Genomic DNA, 27,031 nt, shown 5'->3' with positions numbered 1-27,031 from the left:
CAACAAAAAAACGTGGCCTGAGGAAGGCGGGAAAAGGGAGGGGAGGAAAGCTGAGGCTACCGGTGTGTCGCCGCCTACGGCCTGCAGAGGACGCCGCGCGCTCACGGTGGGAGCACTGCCCCGCCCTGCGCCCGCGTTGCCGACCTCACAATGCTGCCTTTGTGAAGAGGCCAGTGCGTCACGCTCCTAGCCTCCTGGCTTCGGCTCGGCGGTCAACTCCTCCGGCTCCCCACCGTGTCCCGCCCCAGCTCGCTGCCTCCTCCTGTGCTCGCAGAGAGCGCCCGAAGTACAGCGAGATTTAGGATTGACCACGTTGCCTGGTATATATCTGTGTGCTTTCATCTCTGCGTTCCCAGCCCCTAGCACAGTACCTGGCACACGCTGAGCTCTGATAAAAGCAAATCGAATTGGAACCAGCAACTGGACTGACAACTCCCACATTAGTATCTACACCTCCGACCTTCCTCTGAACTCCAGACTTGTACATCCATCTCCCTTCTCAGCACCTCCACTTTATGTCTAATAGCTCAAATTTAACGTTTTCTGTGTGTTGCTCCTATCCCTCCCCACCACCATCTCATGGATAACAACAGTCTTTACCGCTTTATTTTAGGTCTCTGCTCAAATACCACCTTTTCAAAGAGGACTTTCCTGAACACTCTATCTGAGATAGCTCCCCCATCCTGGCAGCTCCGCCGCCTTTCCCATCGCTCTCTATTCCCTTGTTCTGCTTTATTTTTCTTCATGGTACTTATCACTAGATGAAATCATATGTTTATTGTCTGTCTCCCCCACTCTATGAGGACAGGGACCTATTCTCTTTTGTTCTCTGCAGTATCCCTAATCGGAAAAAACAATCTGACACAGAGTAAGTGCTCAATATTTATTGAATAAATGAGCTCCTATAACAAATTCTGAGTCATAACTCCAAATGTAAGTATTTTTGGAACCTAATATTATTCACAATTACAAATCTAAAGATTATATCATAATTCTGGTCGTTATCGCTCACCAGCCTCACACTTCCCTACACACACACACACACACACACACACGGTGATGATTCAGATTCCAAAGGAGGTAGGAGGACTTTGGCAAGGTAATCCCACTGGAAAGGGATTCTCAATGCATTTTTCTTAGAAATTTACAAAACATTGAGAAAATGTCAACTGTCCATATGAAAGAAGGGGGCCTGTTGGGAGTGGGCAATAAAGGTTCCAGACTTCCTCTTAGTACCCCACCTCTTTCATCCACCTAATCCCTAAATCCCAAACCTGGGAATTAATTATTCTTGACTCCACCTTCCATTATCCCTCACCCCTTTCTTTTTTTGGGGGGGGATTTGGATTGACCAGGGATTGAACCCGGGGCCATGGCAGACAGTGAAAGCACCGAGTCCTAACCACTGGACAGCCAGGAAAGTCCCTCCTCTTTCTAACAATTACTTGAGGGCAAGTAATTTTGTTTCCAAATATCTCATCCATATTTCTTCTCCAGTCTCCATAGCATCTGTCCTATTTTAGGTCCCTTTTAAGGGTCCTATTTTAGGACCTTTTAGGTCCTAACTATCACAACAACCTCCTGAATGGTTCCCCTGCCCAAATATTGCAGTTATGTTACTAGGCATAAATTATATTGCTATAGCTAAAAACAAATCAATACAATTATTTTCCTCAGTAGTTACAAACTGTAATAATGCTGTTGGTCGTAATTTTTAGTGCCATAAAAATAAGATGTAAAGGTAAGAGACCATTTAATAACCAGGTAAGGTATGAGAGTAACATACGCAGAAACCAGTTGGACTGTTGTCTGCCTGCTGGCCTCTTTCAGGATAAAATCACAATGGGACCCCAGCCTCTTTGTATGCTGTTCTGTCTACTTGGAAAATCTTTCCTCACCTATGTACCTGGAAGCTAGAGGGGGGAAGGATTCCTGTGAATTGAAGAAGTAGGAGTAAAAGGTAGACTCGGAATGGATTTTCAGGTTCAAATGGTCCCAGGCAATGATTTCACAATGGAAGTTTCTGCACCCAGAGGAAAGGAAAATAATATAAACGAAAACATAGACATAAGGTGCCCCTCCACCGAATGTGAGGATCCGTGGGAATATGTGGAAAGAAGGGAAAGCACTAAGATTTTTATAGCCACTTTTTCTCATTTGATCCTCAAAGCAACGAAGGGTAGGCAACCTTATTATTTGCATTCAATCTGCAAACATCTCTTTATTCATTCTTTCAACAGAAATCTTCTAAACGCCTCATACGAATCAGCCAGATGCTGGAGATACAAAACTGGGACAAAATAAGCAGAGCACTTGCCCTCAAGAAGAAAGATACATGCAAACAGATAGCTCTGACCAAGGAGGAAATATGCAAGTAGCACAAGGTGGTGTAAAATTACATGCAGTACTGACACTTTTCAGGGCCTTAGCTCAAAGTGTGGCTGTCATGTGGGAGAGCGTGAGAACATCTGAAAAATTGAGGAAAACAGCTTTTGGTATTCAGAGACCAATAGCTTTCTTCTCTATGCCCTTCTCTCCCCATCCCAAATCAAAGTGGTTTAAAGCATGCATGGAACTATAAGAAAACCTCCATGCCCAGGTCACTCTTTTCCTAATCCCTGGAGTCTAGCACTTCTGCCAAGATAGCTGAACCAGGAGACAAAGCGCAAGTCCCTTGAAGCACTGGGGGATGATTTTCTGAGCTGATCCTGAAGGATAGATGTGGAGTTCATCAGGCAGCGGGGGTGGAAGGAAAGCTCACCAGGCAGACAAGTTAGAAAGATATTCTGGGCAAAAGGAACAGTTTGTGCAAAGGCGTGGAAGCGTGAGAAACCATAGTAGTTACGGTAAGGTATGAGCTTTAGCATGAACGGAGGTAAGTATGGCAGCACTTACCAGGAAACAAGGTTGCAGAGATATATTGGTCCCATAGTATGGAGGACCTTGTCTGCCACCATAAGGAATATAAAATTAATGTGTTATGCTCGCCCAAAGGAGGATAGTGTTATGTAGCAATAGAGAGAAATACAATTGGAAATATAGACTAGGGCTTGATCAATGACAAAGCTGAGGAGTTTGGATTGTAACTTGCAGGGCATCGAGCATCATCTCAGTTTGGGATCTAATATGAGGTAGTAACTGCAAGGCCCACTTTATACGCTGCTTCTCACACCTAACAACCCCTGGGTCTTTTGGGTGTTGTCCACTGCTTTCTGAGTGTCAGTGCTTAACCTGTGCGCTGCTTAGCCAGCAAACAGTGACTGAGCACATGTTTCCTAGTTCTCTCTCCCAGGCAAGGGGAACATTCCCTCCTATATTCTTCAGTTCATCTGCTCAGTGGACTAGCGCCATCAATAAACTTAAGTTATATCAAGTTTATTAAGTAACAATATCTGGCCTTCTGGACAGAATTTTTCACGTCCCTGCTCAGTCCTATGCAGCTACCTTTCAACGTGGAGAATAACTATTATGAAAATAGTTATTTTGTGCCCCTTGGCCTATGGGGTGACTATGTCTTCAGTACTTTTTCAAACAGGAATGAGGAGAGGGGAAGAAGCAGCAAAGGCCCAGGTTCCTATACTCTGCGCGGCCACCTCCCACCATGGGGACTTGCTTAGCTGGCTTTCAGTAAAGGACCCCAGGCCATCCTCCCTCTCTCTAGACCAGACTCCCCTCTGCCCAAGGCCCGCGTTGATTAATTGCCCCATTTAATACCACAGCCTCAGTCTTTAGGGAGGAAGGCATCACGTTTGCTCTTCTTCTGAGAATGGGGCCCAATTCATTCTTGTCCAGGCAGCATAATAAATAACCTGCCCCTGTTGGCAGGGAGTTTATTAGAGACTGATGGGACATTTAACAATAACTGGGGGCCTGTGATTTATTAGGTAGGGAGGTTTGTGGCGTCTCTGAAGACTGGGAATGTGGAATTTAATTGATAAAGCGGCTGTCAGGAGCAATGAGATGCACTCAATAGAATACGCATTTGAGGGCTTCTCTTTGGAGCTGTCAGGAAGGGTTTCTGCTAATCATATGCAGCTCCTGCGGATGGTGGTGTCTGCTGGTTATTTGGGTGAGACACAAATGGCAGGGAGGGGACTCTGAAAGGGGCCCGGGGAAGAGTGCACCTGTCAGTTGCCCGGCCTGATGGAAGAATGTGACACAAATGAGCAAAAGGAAAGATTTCCATCACCCCAAGAGAGGGCTCCCCTTCAAGAGGACTTTGTTTCTCTCCTGTGAGCTGCGCAAGAGAACAAGAGGTGCCGAGCACCCACTTCCTGGAGAAGGAGGGAAAGGAAAGAGTTAAGTGGCAAGAGAGATTTGTTCTGGAATTCTAAAGTCCCTAAACCTGACCTATCTGCACCAGAGACCCCCCTGCCTGGCTCCCCAGCCACAGACACTCATATACACATCGCCCCCTCCACACACACCACCGTTACCTGCCTCCCCCCAGCACCATAGTTACCCACATCCACACAGCCTCCTCCTGTCACTGCTGCTTTCATGCCGAGAACAGAGCCACAGAGACTCAGATGGATGGAGCCTCACCTTTTTTCCATTGTTGTCTCCCGGCTCTGGAGACCCCAGAATCCAGGCTGAGAAACTGGAAATAAATTCTTGTGGTCTGGAGCGTGCAGAGCACACCGTACCTTACCTCCTCGGCCCGCCCTCCACCCAGTTTCCCGACAGCAAGGGAGCTTGGCTTTATCTCTGAGGCCATCCATGATGGCACAGCTCCGTCCTCAGGCAGCCCTGAGCCTTTCCAGGCAGCTCTGCTCACATTTGCTGCTCCCCTCATCCCTCAGGCGGTTGCTCAGACTTAAACAAGGCCATGCAAGGCACGAGAGGGGCTTTCTGAGGCCAGTCTGCTTCCCTCCTATGATCCTCCCGCATCTATTCTTAGGTCCCAGGAGACTGATCTGCCTCCGTGTTCCCTCCAGGGAGAGAAAGGGAGGGGGAGGCAAAGCCAGGGAAGAAGAAGTAATTGTCACTGTCTAATCTGAGCCTCAGTGGTGACACTGAGGGACCTCTGAGCAGAATGGATACAGCAACTGGTTTGATTAAATCAAACCCTTCCCGCAACCTTGTTAAATTAAACTGACAGGCCGGGAGCAGATGAGGGAGCGCAGAGGGATCATCACCTGCGGTGGAGGCAGGGGGGGCCAGGAGCTGGGGCTGGGAGGAAGATCAGATGGTAGCAGAGCAGCGGCCTGCCCTTTCCCTTATTTGCCGACTATAGATAGGAGATGAGATTTATGGATGTGAGATGCCTAAGTACCTGTCTGAGCACAGGCTGTGAAAGTGACGCAGAGGCAGACTGCCGCCTCTCAGTAGGCGCTGCAAATTCCCTTGGCACTGTCCAATGACAGTGTTCTTGACATTTCAAAGGGCCTTTACACTTTACCTTCACAACAGGCAGGTAGCAGTGAGATTATTTTCCTCACTTTACAGTGAGGAAAGGGGCCCGGGGAAGGGTGCACCTGGCACAGGGGGATTACAGGGCCAACTAGCAGGCAGAGATGGGCAGCAGAGCCAGTCTAAGACCCCCAGGTCTCCCACCTGCCCGTCCTGGCTCACTTCACCTCCAGCTTATGCCATTTGGCGGAACTTCCCAGGACTTAGTCCCTGGACTGCCATCTCTTCTCCCACCCACCAGAGAAATGTAAACCACACAGCTTGCTTCGTGGGCCATCAGGAAAATGCCAGTTCCCACCTGGCTTGGGGCAGCCCACCTGCAAAGCACACGGCTGGCTTCTAAAGGTCACGAGGCCATTCTAATGTACTCATATCACTCTCCCACCTGCCCAAGCCATCCCGAGTCATTTCCACTCCACCTAATTACAAGTTAGGGGAGGGGAAGGGGGTGGGTGAGATATTGTTAGCAACACCAGCAAACAGCACTAGGAGACAGATAACACCGATACCCTGCTGGCTTCCTCACCTGTCACCCAGTTCCTCACCTGCCAAAGCTAATTTTCCACTCACCAGTGGCTGAGAGCTCATTTCAGAGTGTGTGAGCCACACACACACTCACACACATGCATGGGTACCCAGTGCCGTTGTGAATAGAGTAATGCCTCACCCAGGATTCCCTTGTTCTCACTTTCCATGCACTCCAATGATTTGTTTATTGACACCTCCACCCTTTTCCAATCTATTTTCCGTAGGGAAGACACTGGGATGGGGAGGCTGGCAAAGACAGTGCATAGTGATTACTGGAGACCCTGTTGACCCCTACCTCCTCCAAGGCACACTCGTCACACGCCAATTAATGATCAGAACCTGGGACAGGGAGAACAAAGGACAGAGGGAAGGGGAGAGAGGAGCAGACTTTCAACCACTGCCGCCATGAAGGAAGCTGGGAGAGAGAGCCGGCACAAGGCGGTAACATTTGCTTGATGAGGACAAACAACTGGAAACAGCACCCACCAGGGGAGAGTATGTATGGGCCACACCAGACATGGCATTGCCATGCTCTTCCCTCATGGCTTTCATCACCACTCTTGACCTGAAAAAGAGCAGGCAGGCAGATAGGTCGAAGGTACTTGGACAAATATCACCAGCTTCCTGAACTCATCGTTGGTGTTGTGACTGGCCGCACCCAAACCCAACATGTCCAACCCATCAATCTGAAATCATAGAAGAGATCTCTAAGGCAAGGAGTTGGATTCCTCTAGAAACACCTACCAAAGTGTGATGGAGGGGAAAGAGGTCTTGGTGGGGAGTAGGGGAAGGGTGGGAGGGACAGGGGAGGGAAGATCACTGGATCTGAGTTCCTTTGCTGATTCTGCCATTAGCAACCTGGGTGACTTAGGGCAAATCACTCAACATTTCTGGGCTGCACTCTCCTAACTTGTAAAGTCATACGCTTGGGTGTGAAATGTAGACTGTCAGACTTAGAGATCACAGAGGAGAAAACTGAGACACAACGAGGTTAAATTACTTGTTCAAGTCCACATGGTGAGTCCTTGGAGTGACAGAAGGCATGGGTTCTGAAGCCAGAGCCTCTGTGTGAACCGAGGGGAGTTCTGGCTCCTCATCCTCTTCCTCATCTGCAGAACAGAGGCAATAGGAGCCCTGCCTCCGAGGGTCTGGGAAGAACAGATGAGTGCCTGACACAAGGAAAGCCTTCAATAAATGTTAGCTAGCTCTATTTTCAGTGACAGACTGGAGGTTCAGACCCACAGAGCTTGACTTCTAGTCTCTCCATGAGGTCACAATTCCCTGATTATCTGTAAGGTCCTTTACAGCTCCCAAATTCTATGATTCTAAGTCAGAGAGATTAAAATGCAAGTTATTTCCAAAACCCTCCAGGCAGAGACACAAAAGACCATTTGGGGGATTCATTATTCACTCTCCATTGCCTCAGTCACTTTCTATGGATAATGATTCATGAGGAATAATCACAGCAGAGAAAACCTGTCCAAATGCAGGGAGGAGGGAGGGCAGTAAAAAACCCAAACTCCTTTGCGTGTTCAGCTCCTTTTCGGCAATGTGCATCTTCATTTGTTAAATGATGGCGGTGTTTCTTGGCCTCATTGCCTCTCCGCTCTGGGAACCGGAGGCTGTCTCTTGGTACAGACTGCTGCTGCTGCGTGTCACTGCCCACCCCACTCACACCCCACAAAACCCCAGGGCTCTGGTCAAGCAGAAGCCCTCACAGAAGCAGCTGTCACCCTCAGCACTGGCTCCCCTCAGGGTCATGATCAGAGAGGGCCGGTGTCTGATCAGGGTAAGGACAGTTCTCTGGCACCTGCAAAAGACCAAGAAGAGGCTTAGGAGCCAGCCTGGTGGAAGCAAATATGCACAGGAAGCCAAACCTGAAACTGACCTCTCTTTCTACTTACCCCGTGGCCTCAGTGGGAGAAGCAGGTAGCCTTCTTTCTCTCTTGCTGACAACTCTCCCCCTGGCAGGCTGCCAATGCCTGGTACTTGCTTACAGCTACCAGAAGCTGGTGGAAATGACCAAATAGTGTGTAATAAAATCAGCTTTTGCCCTGAGTTGCAGGCCATGGTGATGTTACAGGGAAGTCAGCGCTGGGCCTCCAGGGAGGCAGATGTGGCAGGATATCCCCAGGGGAGTGCAGGGAGCAAGTCACTTTCCTTCTCAGTGCAGTTTGCATCAACCAGCATTAATCTGCACAAATTCCATAAGTATATCCCCTAGCTGTGCCCTGACATTCTTCAGGTGTTCTTTGCAGTTGAAAAATACTTGCGTTTCCAGCAAATGTTTGCAAAATGGAAATGTTTACTTCCCAGTAGCAATGAGACCATTGCTTAGGCACCATAAGCACAGGCCCATAGCTGCAAATAATTCCAAATAGGGGTTGGTAGCAGCCCATAGACTAACTGCTCATTCTTCAGACTAGTCTAATTTTGCACTTACAATTCCTCTGAATTGTTCAGGTGAAATAATCCATTCATTCATGAAGTTTTCTCAGACTACTATCCTGCTACTGCTTCCTCCAACACCTTCCTTCTGTCCCTCTCCAAAAAGTTTTAGCACCTGCATAACTGGTCTTGCAGCCCAGGGACTTTGTAAAGAAGTGACGGCTGTGAGTGTGGTATCTAAGTTAACGCAGTATGCAAGAGTGTTGGCCATTCTGCGGATGGGGAAGTGCTGGGACTCTCTCCTTCAATGGCTCATCATCTCAGTAATCCACATGCCTGCTGCTTTCCGCAGAGGAGGGCAGTAGAAAGAGGTTACCTTGGAAACAGGGAGACTTTATTATATCACCTTTCAGACCCATCTCTTTGGACCTCAGTTGCTCTATCTGAAAGTGAGGAGAATGATACTCTATGTATGAGGACACCAAAAGCTAACGAGCTTCCTATGACTGAGTCTTTGATTCCACCACCCTGTCAGAAGAGTTTTCCCTTAAACACCAAAGGGAATCTTTCTTTTGGAACCGAGAGGGCTCCCAACATGTAGACCACTTCGTCTCTCTGCTGTCTCTCCTGGTGTTGGGATTGTAAGAAGCAGAGGAGCCCAGGCCTCCGCCTAAGGTGGACAGAGGAAGATATCATGAAAGCTGAGTTAGATTACTCTAAGAAGAGTTAGGCTTCTGTCCAATTCCTCCCCCACCATCCCAGTGTGTCACACCAGACACGCAGTCTCTGCTCAGCACCTCTGGGCCTGCCTGCCAGGAGAGGTCCTCTGCCTGGAGAGAAACAGCTCTGCAGTGATATCTGAACACATTCCAACAGCACGTGTTTATCTCTAGGGTCAGCCTTTCCTGTTGATGCTCGGGAGGTGTGGGGGGAGCGGGGACGGGGACTGGGATAATGGCTGTTGGCAGCCACAAGGGGGGGAGGCATGAGGGCAATGGGGACATGGAGCCACCCTTGGGAGGGTGATGTTATGATGAGGTTTCCAGACTGTGTATGGCCACGTATCTCTCTCCTCACATCAGGTTATCAGGATGAGCTCCTCAGATCTTCTGTTGCCAGTGGAGATGAGATGGTCATTGCCTTAGCCAGGGGTGCCTCATCCAGAGCAGGCTAGGACTTGGTGGGTTGGGATGTCCAGGTGGGAACCATAGGATCTGGAGCCAGGAGAATGGCAGTGTTTCCATTGTTTAGTTTAGGATCTGAGTTCCGTTGGGATACAACTGGTTCTGCCTCTCCCTTTGAGCTCAGTCATCGGGGCCAGGACCTTCAGGCTCTGGCAGTAGGGCAGAGGGGACCACCTTCCCTGACTAGACTGGGCAAACCACAAGAGTCTGACACCTTTAGGCACTGTTTCCAGGAACTGCACCTCAAGAAAAGTACCCACAATACACTTATCCCCACCAGCAAGGGGCAAAGCTGAGATGCTTCTGAGGGTTCCACTCCAGCTCTAGACGGCTTTGAGAAAGTAAGTTCACATCCAATCTCAAGACCTTTGATTTATTCTTTACTTTCAAATGAGGTAATCTCATCTTCCCCCCAGGCTGAGTGTTGCGGGGCAGGAGGGAGGAGGATGAACCATTTGACTCCTCTTCAGCAAAAATGAATCATCCCCTAACCCCCACCCCCATCCTCAGCCCAAGAATATTTATCCCTGTTTATACAACCATGGCAACAGGCTTTATTCTCTACCACTTAAGAAAAAGAAAAGGTGGAAGATAGAGCTATCTCTTCAGAAACCAGGTAAGAGAGAGGGCTCCACACACCCTGGTGTAATGTTGGCCTTCTCAGAGGCAGGGGAGCAAGAAAGTTGCAGTGGCCCAGCATCATAAAAGCACTCCAGAGTTTGACAGTAACTGTCCTCCAAAGTCCTGTGGGAACCACACGGTAATAGCACTTCTGACTTGGCTGGGACCTGTCTCTTTCGAGCACTGCACTGAGATTATGGTCATCAGTTTTTTTTCTTGCCATATCCTTGACCTTAAAAGTGGATAGAATGCAGTCTTTGGCTTTGCTAACAATATATTCTTCATCTCTAAGATGGATTCCCCTTGTCCTGACTACTTCACAGATCACTGTCTAAATAGAGTTTTGTAAGGCATATAAAAGTGTTAAGATTCACATAGGTTTAAACTATAGCAAGGGAAACTGAGGCCAGTAAAAGGAAAGCATCTGTGCAAGGTCATACCGTGTTGTCAATACTCTAGAAGGCCTAATCACCCAGTCCTAAATTCTTGTGAAGACATCAGCCTGCATCTCTGGGATTTTTAACCATAGCTGCTCTCCTACTAACTTCCAAGAGGATTCCAGTCCTTGAGCTCGCAGGCATGGAGAAAATTAGGCCTGAAACTTGACTCCCAATACTATTTCAACCACACACCCGCAGACTCAGTGCCTCCTATACCCGCCACTGCTGTTGGGTGCTGGACAGCAAAGCACCGGCCCTCTGGGTTGAGGAGCTCTTTTGTGGTGTTTCTCCCCGCATCAAGCTTCCTCCGTGAACTATATGTTAACGGGCAGTCCCAGAGGATTCAACTCAAAAACTGGTTCACCTGGGCTGGAGACCTCAGCCCCATCCTTGGGAATGGCTCCCACTCTGAACTCTCCTCGTGTCCTACCCAAAGGGGCCCCTTGGGGATCTCGATTCACAACTGCCAGGAAGCCGGGGGCCGGGCTCTGCAACGCTGAGTGGACCAGCGGGCCGGACTCGCCACGGGCGGTGGCCGGCCTGGGAGAGCAGCAGGAAATGCATTTTCGGGCTCTCCCAGCGGGCGTTGGAAACGCAGGAGCAGATTCTCAGCTCCATCCCGCGGCCGTCGGCTTTTCTGACCCACGCGGGATCCTGTGCCGCGATCTCGAAGGGACCGAGGCCACCTGAGTTGGCGAGCGGCCACCGAGACACAGGCTTCGGACTGGGTTCTGACCCACCTGTGTGCCTTTTCCTTTTCTCTATAGCGGCTACCGCTGCCCAGCTTCATCCAAAGGGGGCAGTCAGGGCTAGGCCGAGAGCCCTAGGCAAGGTTCACTAAAATTGAGAACCCGGGGCTAAGTGGAGGCCATCCGACTGGACTCTGCAAAGTCTTCATTTCTGAAGGCGTTCATTTTTATCCTCCCTCCCTCCTTCGCTCTCACCTCTCCATGGTAAACACAGGTGGCGCTCTTTGCTGACATGGATCGGAATGGCCGAAGTTTCTGCCTTCTTTCTTTGCCCCTTCTCTCGCGTCTTCACGGTTGTCTCATTCGGAGATCTCTAAATTCTGCCTGGGGCAAACTTTCCCTCGTTAATTACCTTGAAACAACAAGTCGCTAATTGCGCTAATTACTCTCGGGCCCCGCAACACCGCCCCCCCGCGGGGCAGGCCGTGTTGCAGGGAGCCTGGGCACCGGGTGGGAACCGCAGCCCCGACGCACGCGGAAGCCGGCGTTGGGGGTCCTGGGTTCGGCTGGGAGGAGCGCCCGGGCAGGCCTGCGGGCCCTCTCGGGTCCATCGCCCAGGGCCTGGCTGGAGCTCGCACACCTCCGGGGCATGGGCCGCGTCTGTTGAATGGAATGTTAGCATCTTTGAGTCCTCTCTCCCTCCCCCGACCTTACAGAGAGCTTCGCAAGTGGCCAGAGCAAGAATTAGGATAACTGACGCCGCCGGAGTACTGGGGGAGAGAAAGGCCGGCTCCTCCACCCCTGCCCACCCTATTGAAGGTATCCCCCATCCCATTACCCTATTTTATGTTTTCATGAAGAATCATTACCTGAAATTATGGTGTCTAATTTTTACTTTTTTACCTGTCTGTCTTATCCCCTTCCCTTGCGCCGCCCCTTGTACGTTCTTGAGACCAGAGACCTAGCCTGTCTTATTCAGTAACCGGAGACCTATAACCCTGCAGGGAGTACAGCAGAGCCTCCATTGCTTCGTGTTAAATACGTGAACGGACCGAGCGGCGGCTCCTCCGCTCCAGGGGTGAGGAGTAGACCGGAAGGTGAGGTAGACCCACACTTCCAGAGTCCACTTTTTTTAACACTTCAGAATTCAAAAGAGCTGGCCGAGCGGCATTTGGGGTAGAGGGTGTTCCTTTTCTGATCGGAGTTTGGGAAACAGTGTTGACACTGAGGCACTCAGCTTCTTCCGAGACCGCTATCCAGTGCCCATCCGTTAGACGGGGCTCTCTCTGGGGGTCACGTGCTTTGTTGGGGGACGTCGGTACAGCCTGGCGTCACGATACTCCCCGCCACACCGGACAGGACCAGGTAGGAGTCCCCCATGTCAGCCCCCCAGGAGCGGAGGCCCTCGCCGGCTGCACACACCCTCTCCAGGGCCCACCCACTGCAGCCCAGCCCGCGCCCCCCGTGCGTTCTTCTCATTGGCTGAAGGCATCCCTCCTGCATTCTCATAGGCTGTCCCACTTTTCCCTCCGCCCCCAGCACGGACTGCGCGCCGCGAGTAGCCGAGAAGCGGCTCCAAGTCCGGACCTGGGAGCAGAGGCTCGGCGCGCTGGGGCCGGGAGCCGGCCGAGCGCGGTTTCGGTGGGACTGGTGTTCCCATCCTGGGACTCTCTCGTGGAGCCGAGCCCGGCCAATAGGCGCATGAGGAAGAAGAGCAGGGAAATGGACTGCTATTTGCGCCGCCTCAAACAGGAGCTGGTAAGAGCGGAGCGGGCGCCGGGGGCTGGGAGGGCTGCTCCGCCACGACGGGTACCTGGCCTTCGCCCGGACCCCGGGACCGCGACGCGCGCGGGGCGGAGGCCCGGAGAGGAGAGGAGGGCACACGGCGAGCAGGCGGGGGACAGGGCCTGTCCTGAGGGAAAGGGGCCCCGAGGAAACTTGGAGCAGTGACTTGTGTGAGAGGGAGGCAGGCACGAACGAGTGAGAGAGACGGAGAGAGCCAAGCAAGCCCAGACCGAAATGTGCCCAGAGACCCGAGGGAGCAAAGAGGGCGCACCCGAGACGCGGTGGGACGCGCGCGCCCGCACGGAAAGAGCGGGACGCGGCTGCCGGGCAGCTGGGGCTGCGCGGGGCGCCGGGAGGAGGGTGCGTGGCCCCAACCCTGCCCGGGGCAGGAGGTCGGCCAGGGACTGCTCGCTCGAGGGGAACTGGCACCTCCGGGCACCCCCCACCCCCCCAGCCGTGGCGGCCGGGCTTGGCAGGGCTGGCGCGGCTGCAGGGGCAGGCCCTGCCGGCTGTCTGCCCGGACTTGCCTGCCAGCGGGGAGGGGGCTGGCAGCTGGACCGGCGGGGGCGGGTCCGGCGCGGGAGGACGGGCGCCGCCTGGCAGCTCGCGAGCGGGAGTGCGGAGGCCCAGCCAGATGTCAGGGGTCTGGGCTGGGGGAACGAGGAGGGAGCGTACAGAGGCCGGGGTGCGGGGGCCAGGAGAAGTGGCACAGTCTGCGGGTCGGGGGGGTGGGCGGCGGGGCGTGCAAATCGCCCAAGTTGGGAGAGCGGCGCCTGCCGAAACTCTGTTGTGGGAGGCGCATTGCTTCTCACTGACTTAATATCCCTCCCCCTCCCACCTGCCACCTCTCTTGTTCTATCCACCACCAGAATTCAGACAGATATTATGCACGTCCCCGACCTGGGCCGCCACAGCCGTCTCTGTCAACCAGGCTCTCCTGGGGCTTTGCCTCTGCCTCTTTTTGTCCCTTTTAGTTTGTTTCTCTTGGAGTCGACCTCTTTTCGGTCTCACTTTTCTCCCCTCTTTCTTCTTACTTTTCAGGGCCAGGGGCACCCAGGCTGACAACAGCAGACCTGGATCCAAAAAGTGCCAGCCCATGGCTCTCCAGATTCCGTGACAGCCTCTCCCACTCCTGCCTGCAAACTCTCCACTCTTCCCGCTGGGGAGGGAACTTGGCAGCCTTAACAGGGGCCAGCTTGGGGGGAGGGGGAGCTTGTAGCAGCAGGTGTTCTCATTGATGCTTCCTGGTCAAGTGGCCCAGGCACTCTTTCTGTCTGTCCCACTCCGGGGCCTGCCTTCTCAGGTCAATGGTCACTTCTCTGGGACTTCCTCCCCAAGCCCTTTTGGTGGTGACACTCAGATGGGAACGTTACCCAGAGGAATGCTTCTTAGATGAGGGACAGAAGAGTCTCCATCATGTCCTTTCCCATACTCATTTTCTCATGCTTTCCATGTCAGTTTGGGATGGCTGGCCCCAGCCCACACATAATTCTGACTTGTCCCATTCACTTGTCCAATACCAGAAAGAAAGGTCAAGGTTACCACAGATAATGTCTGAAGTCCAAGGGCCATGTTGAGAAAAGAATCTAACAGAGTCCTCTTTTTTTTGCTTGGAATCTGGGACCACACCACCCACCTCAGGATCTGCCTTAATAGAGGGTTTGTGGGTGTTCCTGGCACGGGCTTGAATTTTAAAATCCTACTGATTTGCATTTTTTACAGCACCTTAGGTGGGAGGTGGTGAGGGGGGAAGACAGTCTGTGGACGCCAGGAGAATAAAAAAGGCAATAGGAATCTGCACGGAGCTGAGCTCCAGGTCTTGATTTGCACGCTCTCCTGCCAAGGACTTGAGCCCCAGTCCCCGGAAGGAGGAAGGGGAGAGGCTGAAGTCACCCAGCTCCCCATTAGCTTTCATTTGGCCCTTTGTCTGAGCAGCTTCAGCCTTTGACTCTCTTGGAGAGGAAGCCAAATGCCTGGCCTGGGGCCCAGAATGACACTCAGATGGGAGAGCTCTGCACCCTCCCTCCACCCATGGTGTTCCGCCCCCTCCCCAGTGCCAGTCTGCCCAGAAAGGAGACAGAGCAGAGTGACAGGCAGAGCTATTAGAGTCTTGTTCACTCCCTGACACCTCAGCCCAGTGCTTAGGTAGCCGAGCCAAATCTCAGTGACTCTGTTTTCCCAGTGGAGGGAAGGAGAAAGTGGAGCTGAGTTAGCTCAGGCTCAGCCTTTTGGCTCCTCTAAGGACTTTGGGGTTTGAATTCAACACAGCTTGGTTGTGCCTGGGTTAGGAAGGTGTTGGCTTGTTTATCCCCTGGGTCTGCAATGCGGTGGGAAAGGCTTATAATCAGTATGTGTCATGAGCTTGAAGTGTGTGTATGTGTGTTCATCCCAGGCAGAATCTTCCCTGCCACCCAGGAAGACTGTGTGTTGCTTGGCTTTGCCCTAAGTTAGTGTGTGCCCGGGAATGGCACTCATGTAATACTAGTCAAGTTCTACATTCATTTATGCCGTTAAATTCCCTTCAAGAAGCATACATCCTACAGACACTGTGGGTTAAAGCTGCTAGAAAAAGAAACATTCAGGAGTTGTGAAATTATCTTTGTCGAGGGTGTTGTGCACTCCTCTCCTGCCTCCTGGTCCTGCCCTTGGCCCAGAAAATCTAGACAAGAAGAGTCTGATCTTGAAAACCAAAGTAGCAGAATTTCCCAATTTCCTGAAGCAGAAAATTTGCATTGTAACAAGTGAGCCCTGAAGGGAGGCTGAGAATTGGGGGATCCTGGCTCAATTAGGTTGATGTCTGGAGAACTGGCCCTTCTCCCCTGTTTGGAAGAGGACAGGGATCTGGTTTCAGGGCTGAAATGTAGCAGGAGAGTAGCAGCAGCTGACACACTTCTTCATAAGGACGAGGGGGTCAGGGCTGCAACTACTCGGTAGGGCATATATCTCTCCCCCCTCCAGCAGCCAAAGAGGGGCCCTGCCTGAACACAGGCCTTGGGACCAGCTGTTCCTTATACACTGCTCCCTTGAGGGCTTCCAACAAATGGGGTAGACATAGGCACACAGAGGAAGCAGATGTAAGATGCTCACAGGGTGTTGCTCATGAGTTCAGATCAGTGTAGAGCAAACAGAGTGCATAAAGGCTGAGTAAAGTACAGCCAGGGTGGGAAGGCTTCCTGGAAGAGGAGGAGGTTGAAGGAACCAGCTCCTTTAATGTTGATCCTAGCTGAGGCATGGTGAAGCAGCAGAGAGACTTCTCTCAGGCTGGGGAAGGTCCTTCTAGAACAACTTGGTGTTCCTAGAAGGCAATTATCTAGCCACTAGTGGCCACAAGTTCAGGAGATTCTGGTACATGGAGGAGGACCAGAGCATAAAGGCAAAATAAGGAGGAGATAAGAAGGTGATAGAGGAGATACATTAGGAACAGCCTTCAGCTCTTGGGGCAAAAGAGCAAGTTTCCTGAGGCAGAAAAAAGCGTCTGCAAAGGATCTCATAATGTGGTCTCCCTTGATGTTTAGAGCTAGAGTGAAGAGGACTTTGGCTTCGACAATGTGGGGTGCTGTAGTCAGTGGGAAGAGCATGGAGCACAGGATTTGGGGTCAGGCCAACTTGAACTCAAAACCGGGCTCTGTGTGACCCTGGCAGATTATTTGACGTCTCTGTGCCTTAGCTTTCTCATCTGTAAAATGGGGTTTTAAAAATAACTGCTTTATACAGCTCCTGTGAAGATTATGTCAAGTGCCTCCCCAGCTGTATGTCCCTAGCACATACCACCGTACCTGATGTGTTGTAAGCACTTGGTAAACTCACAGTGATGAACTGATCAGACTGGTGTGCATGTGTCATTCGTTCATAGAACACACTTAGTGAGTTCATACTATGTTTAAAGCACTTTGCCAGGCACTAGTACTGTGGTTACAAATATAAACAGACACTGATCCTGCCTTCAGGGAACTTAGAGTTTAATAGGAGTGATAATAATAACAATATATATTGATGTTAACAGTTATTGATATGTCAGATATCTCAGGTATTATGTCAATTGCCAAAGCAACACTAAGAAGTTGTACTTCCATTATTCCCATTTTATAAATGAGACATGGGGAGGTTAAGTGACTTGGCCAAGGTATAGAACTGATAAGTGGCAGAGCTACGATTCAAACCCAGCCAGTCTGACTGCAGATCTCACACTCTTAGCCAGTATATGCATGCAAATGTCTTGTATAGAAACGGAGGATACATACTAGATGAGAGGCACACATTCAGTGCCCTGAGAGGGAGGAATTACCTCCAGCTAGGGGATCAGGGAAGGTTTCATGGAAGTGGTAGCATTTGAACCACACCTCGAGGGATAAATAAGGACGGGAACAGAAGAAAAAGAGCATTTCAGGCAGATGATGAAACGACATGACCAAAACGTGCAGAGATGGAAGTAATGGGGGTGTTTGAAGACTGTGTAGAGGGGACATTTGAAGACTCACTGGATTATGGCTAGAACATAGGCTATATGCAGAAAAAGAGTGGGCAACAGTGCCGAAAGAGCTGTTGAGAGCAGAAGGGGTGGGTGGGGTTGAATGCCATGCTAAAGAGTCTGACCTTTTCCATATGCATTGCAGAGCAGCGTGGTTAGAGACGTGCCCTGGGATCTAGGAGGTGGTAGGGGGTGGAGATGGGGGGAGGGAAGGAATTGAGGCAGGAAGATGAGGTAGAAGGTTATTACAAGAGTCCACACAGGAGAGTATGAAGGCCTGAATCACAAAGGAGAAAAAGAAGGTAACTCTTTGAGGTCCCTTGGATGCCCAAGGAACTTGGTTGACTGGCTGCATTGGAGAGGGGCTAAAGCTGGACAGGGGAGAGGTGAGGCTGAGAGGCAAGCTCCCTGCAGGGCCGAGACTGGGCCCCTCTCTCCGTCTGTCTGCCTCTTGCCCAAGCACATGGCCCCCAGTAGATTGTTCAGTTGGGAGAGTGGGCTCATCCATTTCACACTTCCTCCTTTCTTTACCCTCCTCCCTCCTCCGGCTCTTGGCACAGTTTCTACCTTACCTTCCTGTTGAGAGTTCCAGCCAAGAGCAGGGGGCTGTGAAGGTCCCTATTCACGGAGCTGGAGAATGGGCCACTTGGCAAAAGCTGGGCTTTTCCCATTTCCGGCCCTGAACCTCCTTCTAGCTTCCAGAGGGGCTGAAAGGAACTGTGTGGGGATCTTGTGAGTAATGGGGGTGGGGGGGAGCGAGGCAGGGCACACTGCCAGGTCCATGGGCAAAACTGGAGCCTGTGTCAAAGGATTCTGGCTGAGCTGGGAGAGGGTGTGAGATGGATGGATGGAGGGCACAGCTGTGGGATCAGTCAGGGGCCTAGGAGAGGGCTTGGGAAGGTTGCCGAGGATGCTGGTGTCACACTTTCCCATCCTTACTCCTCCCAAACCACAAAGGGCCCAGCGAGTGCCATGGAGGGGAGCTGTCCATGGGCAGCTGAGCCCTCACCACCCCGCGGAGGGCTCAGGGCCAGGATGGTGGGGTTTGGCTTCCCAGCAGCATCTTCCCCCTTCAGATGAGTCAGTGAAGAAACACCTTCAGTGGAAGTGAACTGAATCGGGTCTTGGAGTCCCTCCAAGACTTCATGTTCTTCCTCCCTATGTGATGATAATTGCCCTCGCACGTCCCACTGACTATCCTGGTTTCTTCTCACAACAATCCCACGAGGCTGAAGAGTCAGGGATTATGATGACATGGAAAGCTCACTGGCCTGGAGTAAGAGGGCCAGGCGTGGGGTCCCAGTCCTGCCACTAACCCGCCTCGGAACCTCAGGCAATAGATCCGTGTTTCCACTGGAGGTGCTCAACATGACATCAGGTGATACTCAGATGAAAAACTTAGTTTTCGATAGATAGATAGATAGGAAGCGTTACCATCTGTTTATGGCAAGTGATATACATTTCATATAAGTTTCCATATAAATCCATTTATTTATATAAACAGATTTAAGTAGAGTATTATGTAGGAGACTAGATGATATATAGATATGGTGAAATCATGAAGGAAAGTCTAGGGAAGCGTGTTTAGGAAACACTGAGGGAGAAAACGAACCTCTCAGCTCCCCAGCTTCCTAATCCATTAAGTGGGATTAACTCCAACTGCCTCGTCAGCCTCACGGAGCAATTGTGGGGATCCGACAAGGTCATGTAGAAGACAGAGCGAGTTCTACACACGTGTGAGGGGTTATCATTTCACAGTCAGAATCCGGAGCACAAAAGGTTGGTGAATCTGCCCCATGGGGAGTGGCCGAGTTAGTCAGCTGGAGTGGGCCAGGTCTCCACAGGACAGCATGGGGCTCTTTACAAACCCTAAGAGGGTGCCCGGTGGGGCGTCCAGCTCTACCACAGGGAGGAAGCCAGGGGCTGGTTTAGACTGCAGTGGGAGAGACTAAAGTTTGCCAGGAAGAAAATTTTTAGAATGAGACATTTGGAGGCCCAGAAGATGCTGGGCGTGGGAGATGGACTGTGGGGTGGTGTGGATGCAAGGAGGGTGGTGAGCCCTTTCTCAGAAGGGATTCGCACAGCCGTCTCTAGGATACGCTTATCACGGGTGTTGTGCTTGGCGGTGGAGCAGGCTAGCTCTGTGCCTGTGTGCACACGTGTGTGTACAAGCGTGTGTGAGTGTGTGTGAGCTGGGGTGGAGAAAGAGGGTAGTGCCTGTTAGAGCCATTCCCACTCAAACTAATCAGAACTAATTAAGCCTTCTTGTGACTTTTCCACCTGAGCCCTGAGGGCAAGTTGGGTGTGACTTGGCGCCGTCCTGAGGCTCTGGGAGGCCAGAGAGGAACTCGTCACCTACAGCATGGGATTTAGTGTTGGTTTCTAGCTCGGGATTTTCTCAGATTTGGCGCCTGTCCTTTGTGCCCACCCCATGTTGCTCTCTCTTCTCCCTCTCGGCAAGAGAAACCTTGGGATCTGAGCAGGTCCCACGCTCTGGGGAAGACAGCAGCCTGCCCTCTGGCTCTTTCTCCTTGGGTGACATCACTCCCCCGGGGCTGGGAAAGGCAGCTCGCTTCTCCATCAGGCCCCAGCCGATGCTCCTGCCTCCCCACTCCCTGGCCTCCCTGTTTCCCACACTCGGGCTTCCTTCTTCCATCCTCAGCCCCCTCACGGCTGCCTTCTTGCCCTCCAAGGTCAGCGCTCTGTGGCCGGCTGACCGAATCTGGCTGGACCGTGGGCAGGAGGATGCGAGGCTTCCCTTTCCTTCCTCTGTGCGGGGCCAGGGTGGGAAAAGGGACCAGACGAGACGTTTCTCCTCAGTCAGACCCGACAGGTGAACGGAATCCTATCACTACTGCGTGTTCAGGTTCACTGAGGAAGAAATGTTCTGGAAGTTCTCAGGAAGTCTTAAGATAACAGCCAAAATTCACCTGTAGGCCACGCGTAAACACACATTACCTCGTCTCATCTGTCCAAAGTTGGACCAGGCAGGAACTCTTATTCCCATTTTAAAGAATGGAGAAATTGGAGTTCCCTGGCGGTCTAGTGGTTCGTAGGATGCGGCACGTTCACTGCAGTGGCCCAGATTCAATCCCTGGTGGGGGAGCTAAGATCCCGCAAGCCGTGCAGGGCGGCCAAAAAAAGCAAGAATGGAGAAATTAAAAAACAGAATTTAAATAGCTTGCTCAGATCACACAGCTATTACATGGCAGAGCTGGGATTTGAACCCTGTTCCGATAGTGCACTATCGTTTTCCATAGGGCTGCAGTTTCAGCTCTTATTTACTTAAATGGGGCCTCTGTTTTATGGGCATCCCTGAATTCATACACACCCACACATTCGTTCTCACTTTAAAAAGGTACAAAATGTTGGCATTATTTCTTAAGGATTTTTCCATACTGGAAGGGATTGAATGGGGTCATTTCATTCCTCCCACCGCCTCTGACCGGGACTGTGTTTAGCCTTCTGGAAGGAAGCTGGCAAGCTCCGACTCTGTGCCTCTTGGTGAAATGAAACCTTGAGAAACGTTCCTGACCCTTTCTCCCTGGGTGGTGACTTACTGAGGGCAGCAAGCAATTTGGGGTGCTCAGCGGTACTCCGTGTATGTTTTATGGCTATGTAGTAAGTGCAGAGGTGCTAGCTGGGCTCTGGGGCAACACAGTGATGTGCAGATCTCAGTCCCTGCCCCCAAGAAGTAGATGCTCAATGAATGTTTCATCAGTGACCCAGCACTTAAAGGCACAGAGGAGCTGTGAGTAGCAGGACGACAGGGAAGAGCGTTTTAAGTATCACAGAAGAGGTTCTGATGGGAGCGTGGGGTGTATATGGGAGTAGATTATGCTTCTGAGTGGCGAGTGACAGGGTCGGAGGTGTGTGTCGGGAAGACTGATTTGGTGGCCTGCAAGGAGGCTTCTGCAGCATTGCAGGGGGGAGAAGGGCAGATGTGCAGCATCTGGGGACAGGAACGGGCAGTGGGGTGGGAAAGCCAAATATGACCCTGAGGTTCCAGGTTGGGGTGAGTGGTATGAGGCAGGGGACAGAAATAGGAGAGTCAGTGCAGCAGTTTGCCGGGAAGGGACCTTGAGGAGTTTGGTCTGGGGCTCAGAGTCTCCTGACTCTGCTCTGGGTCTTCCAGTTGTGGCTGAGCTGCCTCCAAAAGGAAGGGGTCAGGAAGGTAGAAGCCAAAGAGGCCAGAGCAGGGGGCCGTCAGCAAGCGTGGCCACCCCACAGGCTGTGTCTCCTGCTGCTGCTGCCACTCAAATGAAGCATGTTTGCCCAGCAGCCTGGCAAACCCCAGGCTGTCAGGACCCGAACCACCACTTCTTGCTCTTTCTTGGGGAAGGTGCAGAGTGTGGGCAATCCTACACTCAGCAACGGCTTCCTTGCCCTCAGGGACAGTCAGTCCTCCACTGTCTGTTAGCACTGCTGGCTCAGGAGAGCCTGGGCTGGCCCCTAACCCCCACCAAAGCCCGAGTTGGCAGGGGAGGGTGTGACCCTAAAGCCTGAGAGGGTCAGCTGCCAGCACAGAGCTGCAGAGCCTCTGCGCCTGCCCTCCCAGGCCCTCCACCCCTCCACCCTGTGGGCTTAGCTCTGTGCGTTAGGACAAGGCTGGGAGGTAAGATGATCCCGGTGGGTCTCTGAGGGGCTTAAGAAACAGATGGTCCCCTTGCCTGAGGTTTGCCGTTGTAACATGAGCAGATCTGGGGAGGGAGCTGGCGGAACCAAGGCAGCTTGGGCCCGGGGACGGGAACCTCGTGAATGTTATCAGACGAAGCATTCCCTGCCCAGCCTCCAAACTCGGCCCTCACCCAAGTCAATCTCTTAGCCCCTTCCAGCTGGCACCTGGGACTCGGGCCTTAGACACCCACAGAGGGGCTGGGGAACTGGCCCCCGGTGTCCCCACTCTTGGCTAGGACAGCGGAGCCAGTTGGGCCAAGAAGGCAGGAAGAGCACTGGAGCCAAGTTTGAGAGCAGCTGAGAGGGGACAGGTGTCTGGAAGGGAGAGAAGGGCTGGGCAGAGCTGGGCAGGGGTCTCAGCAAACAGGAGCCTCGTGGCTCCTTATCTGTCTCCTGACCTGCCAGATGTGAACAGCAGTGAAAGGAAACCCCAGGCCTACCCTCCCTTTCTCTTAGGGAATCTGAGCTCCTCCCCTTCCCTAACGTCCCTCTCAACCCTCCTCCACTGCCCAGCCATCCTGAGGCAGTGCTTGGTGGTTGGGACTCTAGCATTTGGAGTAAGATGTCCTGTGTTTGAGTCCCAGCGACGTGAGCTGTGTGACCTCAGGCAAGTTACTTCACCCTCACCGTGGTTAACGCATATGTTAACATGAGAATTATAATACCAACCTCCTAGGGTTTACATAAAGATGAAATGAGATGATGTGCACAGAATACTTAGCTCAACTCCTGTTACACGGTAACTGCTCACAAATTGTTACTGTCTTCATCATCCTCATCTCAGGGAGGCTCAGGAGAAGAAGAGGGCACAGACACAAAGGACACACATGGCCACCGGAACTTTCCGCACCGTCAGACTGATCTCAGCGCCACCTCTTACTATCTATGTAATCTTGAGCAAGTTACTTACGTGCCTCAGTTTCCTCATCTGTAAAATAGGAACAATAATACTACCTCATAGAGTAGTTGGGGAGATTAAATATAGATTAATTTATACATATGCATATATGTATACATATATGTAGCTTAGGACGGTGCTTGTCTTAGCAAGTCAGCTGCCATTAATAGTATTTCCTTTATCCAGCCATATCCGTGTCAAAATTCCTCCTCTCCCGGCCCTGATCTGCACTGTACTAGGCTGTACAGAGATGGGGTCAGTGGCAGGCTGGAATGACCCTGGAGGTGTGTGTTTGGGGAACAGCCCTTCGCCCTGGCTCACAGGCCCTGTGCTCTCTCCCCTGCAGATGTCCATGAAGGAAGTGGGCGATGGCTTGCAGGATCAGATGAACTGCATGATGGGGGCGCTGCAAGAACTGAAGCTCCTGCAGGTGCAGACAGCACTGGAGCAGCTGGAGATCTCTGGAAGGGGTCCTGCCCCAGGCTGCCCTGAAAGCCCCCGGACACAGCTCGAGCCCCCTCAGTGGGAGGGTGGCAGCGGTCCTGCCAGGCCTGCGGGCTGCTCCCCGTCCAGCCAACCCTCTCTGGGCAGCAGCGCCAAGCTTCCATCGCCTAGGAGTGTGTGTGGGAGGGATCTGGCTCCCCCGCCCAGGACACGGCTGCCAGAGCACCAAAGCTGTGCCCAGCGGGGGCCAGAGCTGGTGGAACCGGATGACTGGACCTCCACGCTGATGTCCCGGGGCCGGAATCGACAGCCTCTGGTGTTAGGTGACAACGTTTTTGCGGACCTGGTGGGCAACTGGCTGGACTTGCCGGAACTGGAGAAGGGTGGGGAGAAGGGTGAGACCCGGGAGGCAGGAGCCCCCAAAGGAGGGAGGGGCCAGCCACGGGAGCTGGGCCGCAGGTTTGCCCTAACTGCAAACATCTTTAGGAAGTTCTTGCGTAGTGTGCGGCCTGACCGTGACCGGCTGCTGAAGGAGAAGCCAGGATGGGTGACACCCACGGCCTCTGAGCCCAGAGCCGGACGCTTGCAGAAGGGCAAGAAGTGGGGCCATTCCAAGGGCTCTGGACATTGCCCCTTCCCAGGTGCCTCGGAGCCCAGACGAGGGGAGAATCCTTCCACCAGCTGCCCCAAGGCCCTGGAATCCTCACCCTCTGGCTTTGATGTTAACACAGCGGTTTGGGTCTGAATCCTAGAGATAGAAATTTGACTGACCCAAAAGGGCCAGGTCCCAGTGCTGGGCCCCTGGGAAAGAGGCCGGGTGGTATGGCTTTCAAAAGCCTAACTCCAAGTCCCTTCCGCCGAGAAGGGAGGAAGAAGAAGCAGAGGGTCTGGAGCAGAGCTGACAGGCCTGTAGTTGGGCGAGGCTGTGCTAGGGGCTGGCTGGTGGGGGAGGCGAGAGTTCCTGGACAGAGAGAGAGAGAGAGAGAGAGAATGTGTGTGTTTGTTGCTTTGGGGCTGGAGGTGACAGCAGGATAGGGGCAGTGGGAGAAGACCAGGAAATCCTTCTGACATTCCTTCACTGCCCCCAAAGACCTCAGTGTAACATTCTGCATGGATCGGGCACTGGGGCCGCAGGTTCCCCAGAGATGCCGCCAATAAAGACCTTGTTTCTCGTGTCCCCAGCCTCATAACTGCTTCCTTGGCAAAGCGCTGCTCCAGGCACAGGTAGTAAAGCCTGGCCCTCCTGGGAGTGGGAGCAGAGAGGCAAATTCCCACCCCCTTCTGTTGCCCTTGAGATTTCAGCCCATCCCTGGACCCTGAGAAACGGCTGAATAAGGAGTGGTGTATAAGGAGTGCTTGGGGAAGCCCCAAGCCTTTCCAGAAGCGCAGGAAAGGAAAGCTACAATTTGTATAGCACGTTAAACGTCTGAAAGCCTTTTCATATCCATTATCTATCTATCATCTCCTTCGTAAATGGGCGAGAAAGGCAGGTATTCTCCCCATTTTCCAGATGAGGAAGCGAGCCTGGATGTGCTCCCTGTCCAAGTACAGGCCGCAGGCAGGGACTGACTGAAGAACAGACGCCGGGCCCTGGAATCACACACACGCCTTCCCCAACACCCTGTCTCCAGCTCAGAACCTCCACCCAGGGCACAAGAACATGTGAATTCACCAGTGAGGCACGGTGAGCCAAGAAGAAATACGCACTCATTTTAAAATGCCTTTGGCCTCATCTTCCCACCTCATCCAGGACAAGCCAGGGTGGAGGGGCAGCAGCTCAGCTCCGGCACCCGTGGCTGCACCTAAAGCCGTGCTGGGCACGTGGCCCGGAGAGCAACGCTGCCAGATCCAGGGCCCGCCTGCCTGTCCCTCCCACCCTGGCAGGGAACGCCCACTGGCTGGGAAAAGACAATGTGGGTCCCTGTTTGGGCCGAGCCTGACCAGGAGGGCACTCCCTTTCTCATCCCTCGCCTCCTCCTGGCTGAACTCCCCTCTGCCTGATGGAGAGTGACAGCTGCAATTAGAGGCAAGACGCCTTCCTGCCCTCAGAGCATTTAATACCAAATTGTAGAGGAAAAAATAACAAGAAAGGCTCTTCCTGCATCCTGGACCCCTGGGGGCAGAGATGGAGGGAGGGGGCTTAGAGTGAACAGCCCCACAGCTCTAGCTCTAGCTCAAATTCCCACGCAGTCAAATGGTAGATGTGTAGTTTTTGGTGGCAGAAGCTACAAGAGGAAAGGTGCTTAATTTGTGTGTGTTTGTGTGTGTGTGTGTATGTGTGTGTGTGCGTGCGTGCTGGCTATTTGCCAGGCAGAGTGCACATGTCTTTCAAACTTCAAAATGACCCTAGAAGGTATTGTTAATACCTGGTAATTCAGTGGAGGCTCTTAGGGGTCATGTAAGCTGCCCATATGAGGTTACTAGCAAATGAAAGAATCAGGATTTGAAACAGAGGGATGTCTGGCTCCAAAGCCTGTTCTTTCCTCATGTCTCCCTGGAGTTTACCAACCAAGCTAGCCCTTTCTGGAGGAGGAAGCCCCTGGCCATCCTTCCTGTCTCCCCACAGAAATCTGAAATCCATCCTGGGTGAAGGCCCATTGGCTGTGGCTGCCTTGGGTGGTGGAGGTGATGTGTGTGTGCGCACACGTGTAGAATGTGTGTGTGTGAAGATTCTACCTACTGAATTGCTGAGTCCGGAGAGGAGGGAGCCATGGGCTGCTGGGTGGGAGAGAAGCTATCCAGCAGTTATTCAAGAAGGCACCAGCTCAGAGTCAGGAATGATCCTACAGGAAACCAGGTCACCTCTTGGCCATTCATCTGTGACGCATCAGTTTTGTGGACCTGTCACTGCGATTCAGACCAACTGAACAAACCTTTCTGAACACTTCCCAGTGCCAGGCATCGTGATCGGAACTAAGAACAGAGCAACGACAAGGACCCAGTTCCTGACTCAAGGGGTCCAGTAGGAAGAAAGAAGAAACTCTTAACCCAAAGGTTAGCCAGAAGGGATCCAAGGGAATGAAAACTCACTGTAACTTGGGCCGGAACAAAACAATTAGTGACATATGCTGCCACAAAATTCACAGGTGTTGGGCACTGCCTTCTTCGTGCTCTTATTTCCTTCTTACCGCATTCTGGAAACGGCTGCTGCTACTCCTATTTCACGTGGAGAGGCTCAGAGAAGTTTAGCAACTTGCCGGGGGTCCCAGTGCCAGAGCTGGGATTGAAGTAGTTCCAGCTGACTTGCAGGCTTGCGCTTTTCACACCGCCCCACAAACTGTCCATATTTACTCCAAAGCCAAGTCAAGAGGAACAACAACAAAACCCATCCACCCCGCATTATCCACGCATGGAGAATAAATGGAATGCTGGCTGCCAGTGGCGGAATTTTGCTCGGGTCTTGACAGGGCTGATGTAGTGCCCCGTCCCGTGCTTTGCTGATGAAAGATTAGGGCCGATTCATCTGTGTCCCCCCACCCCCATTATTTTTCCTTCTC

General features: G+C 52.3%; 1 protein-coding gene across 2 annotated transcripts; it reads left to right on the top strand.

Annotated features, from left to right (window-relative positions):
• Positions 1-50: 50 nt before the first annotated feature.
• INKA2 (inka box actin regulator 2) lies at positions 51-27,031 on the top strand. 2 transcript variants are annotated; one of them, XM_036870265.1, is made up of 5 exons: positions 207-211; positions 4,238-4,241; positions 12,857-12,892; positions 12,981-13,020; positions 23,437-27,031. In XM_036870265.1, the coding sequence occupies exons 4-5, from the start codon at positions 12,985-12,987 to the stop codon at positions 24,277-24,279; spliced, it is 879 nt and encodes a 292-aa protein (XP_036726160.1). In that variant the 5' UTR covers positions 207-211; positions 4,238-4,241; positions 12,857-12,892; positions 12,981-12,984; the 3' UTR covers positions 24,280-27,031. The 2 variants fall into 2 exon arrangements, with proteins under 2 accessions (XP_036726150.1, XP_036726160.1); XM_036870255.1 differs by having other exon boundaries at positions 51-211; positions 12,857-13,020; positions 23,437-24,719.

This window comes from Balaenoptera musculus, chromosome 1 (genome assembly GCF_009873245.2).
Source record: "Balaenoptera musculus isolate JJ_BM4_2016_0621 chromosome 1, mBalMus1.pri.v3, whole genome shotgun sequence".
Lineage (NCBI taxonomy): Eukaryota > Metazoa > Chordata > Mammalia > Artiodactyla > Balaenopteridae > Balaenoptera > Balaenoptera musculus.
Note: the sequence above shows the minus strand (reverse complement) of the source record. Positions and strands in the feature narration are given on the sequence as shown.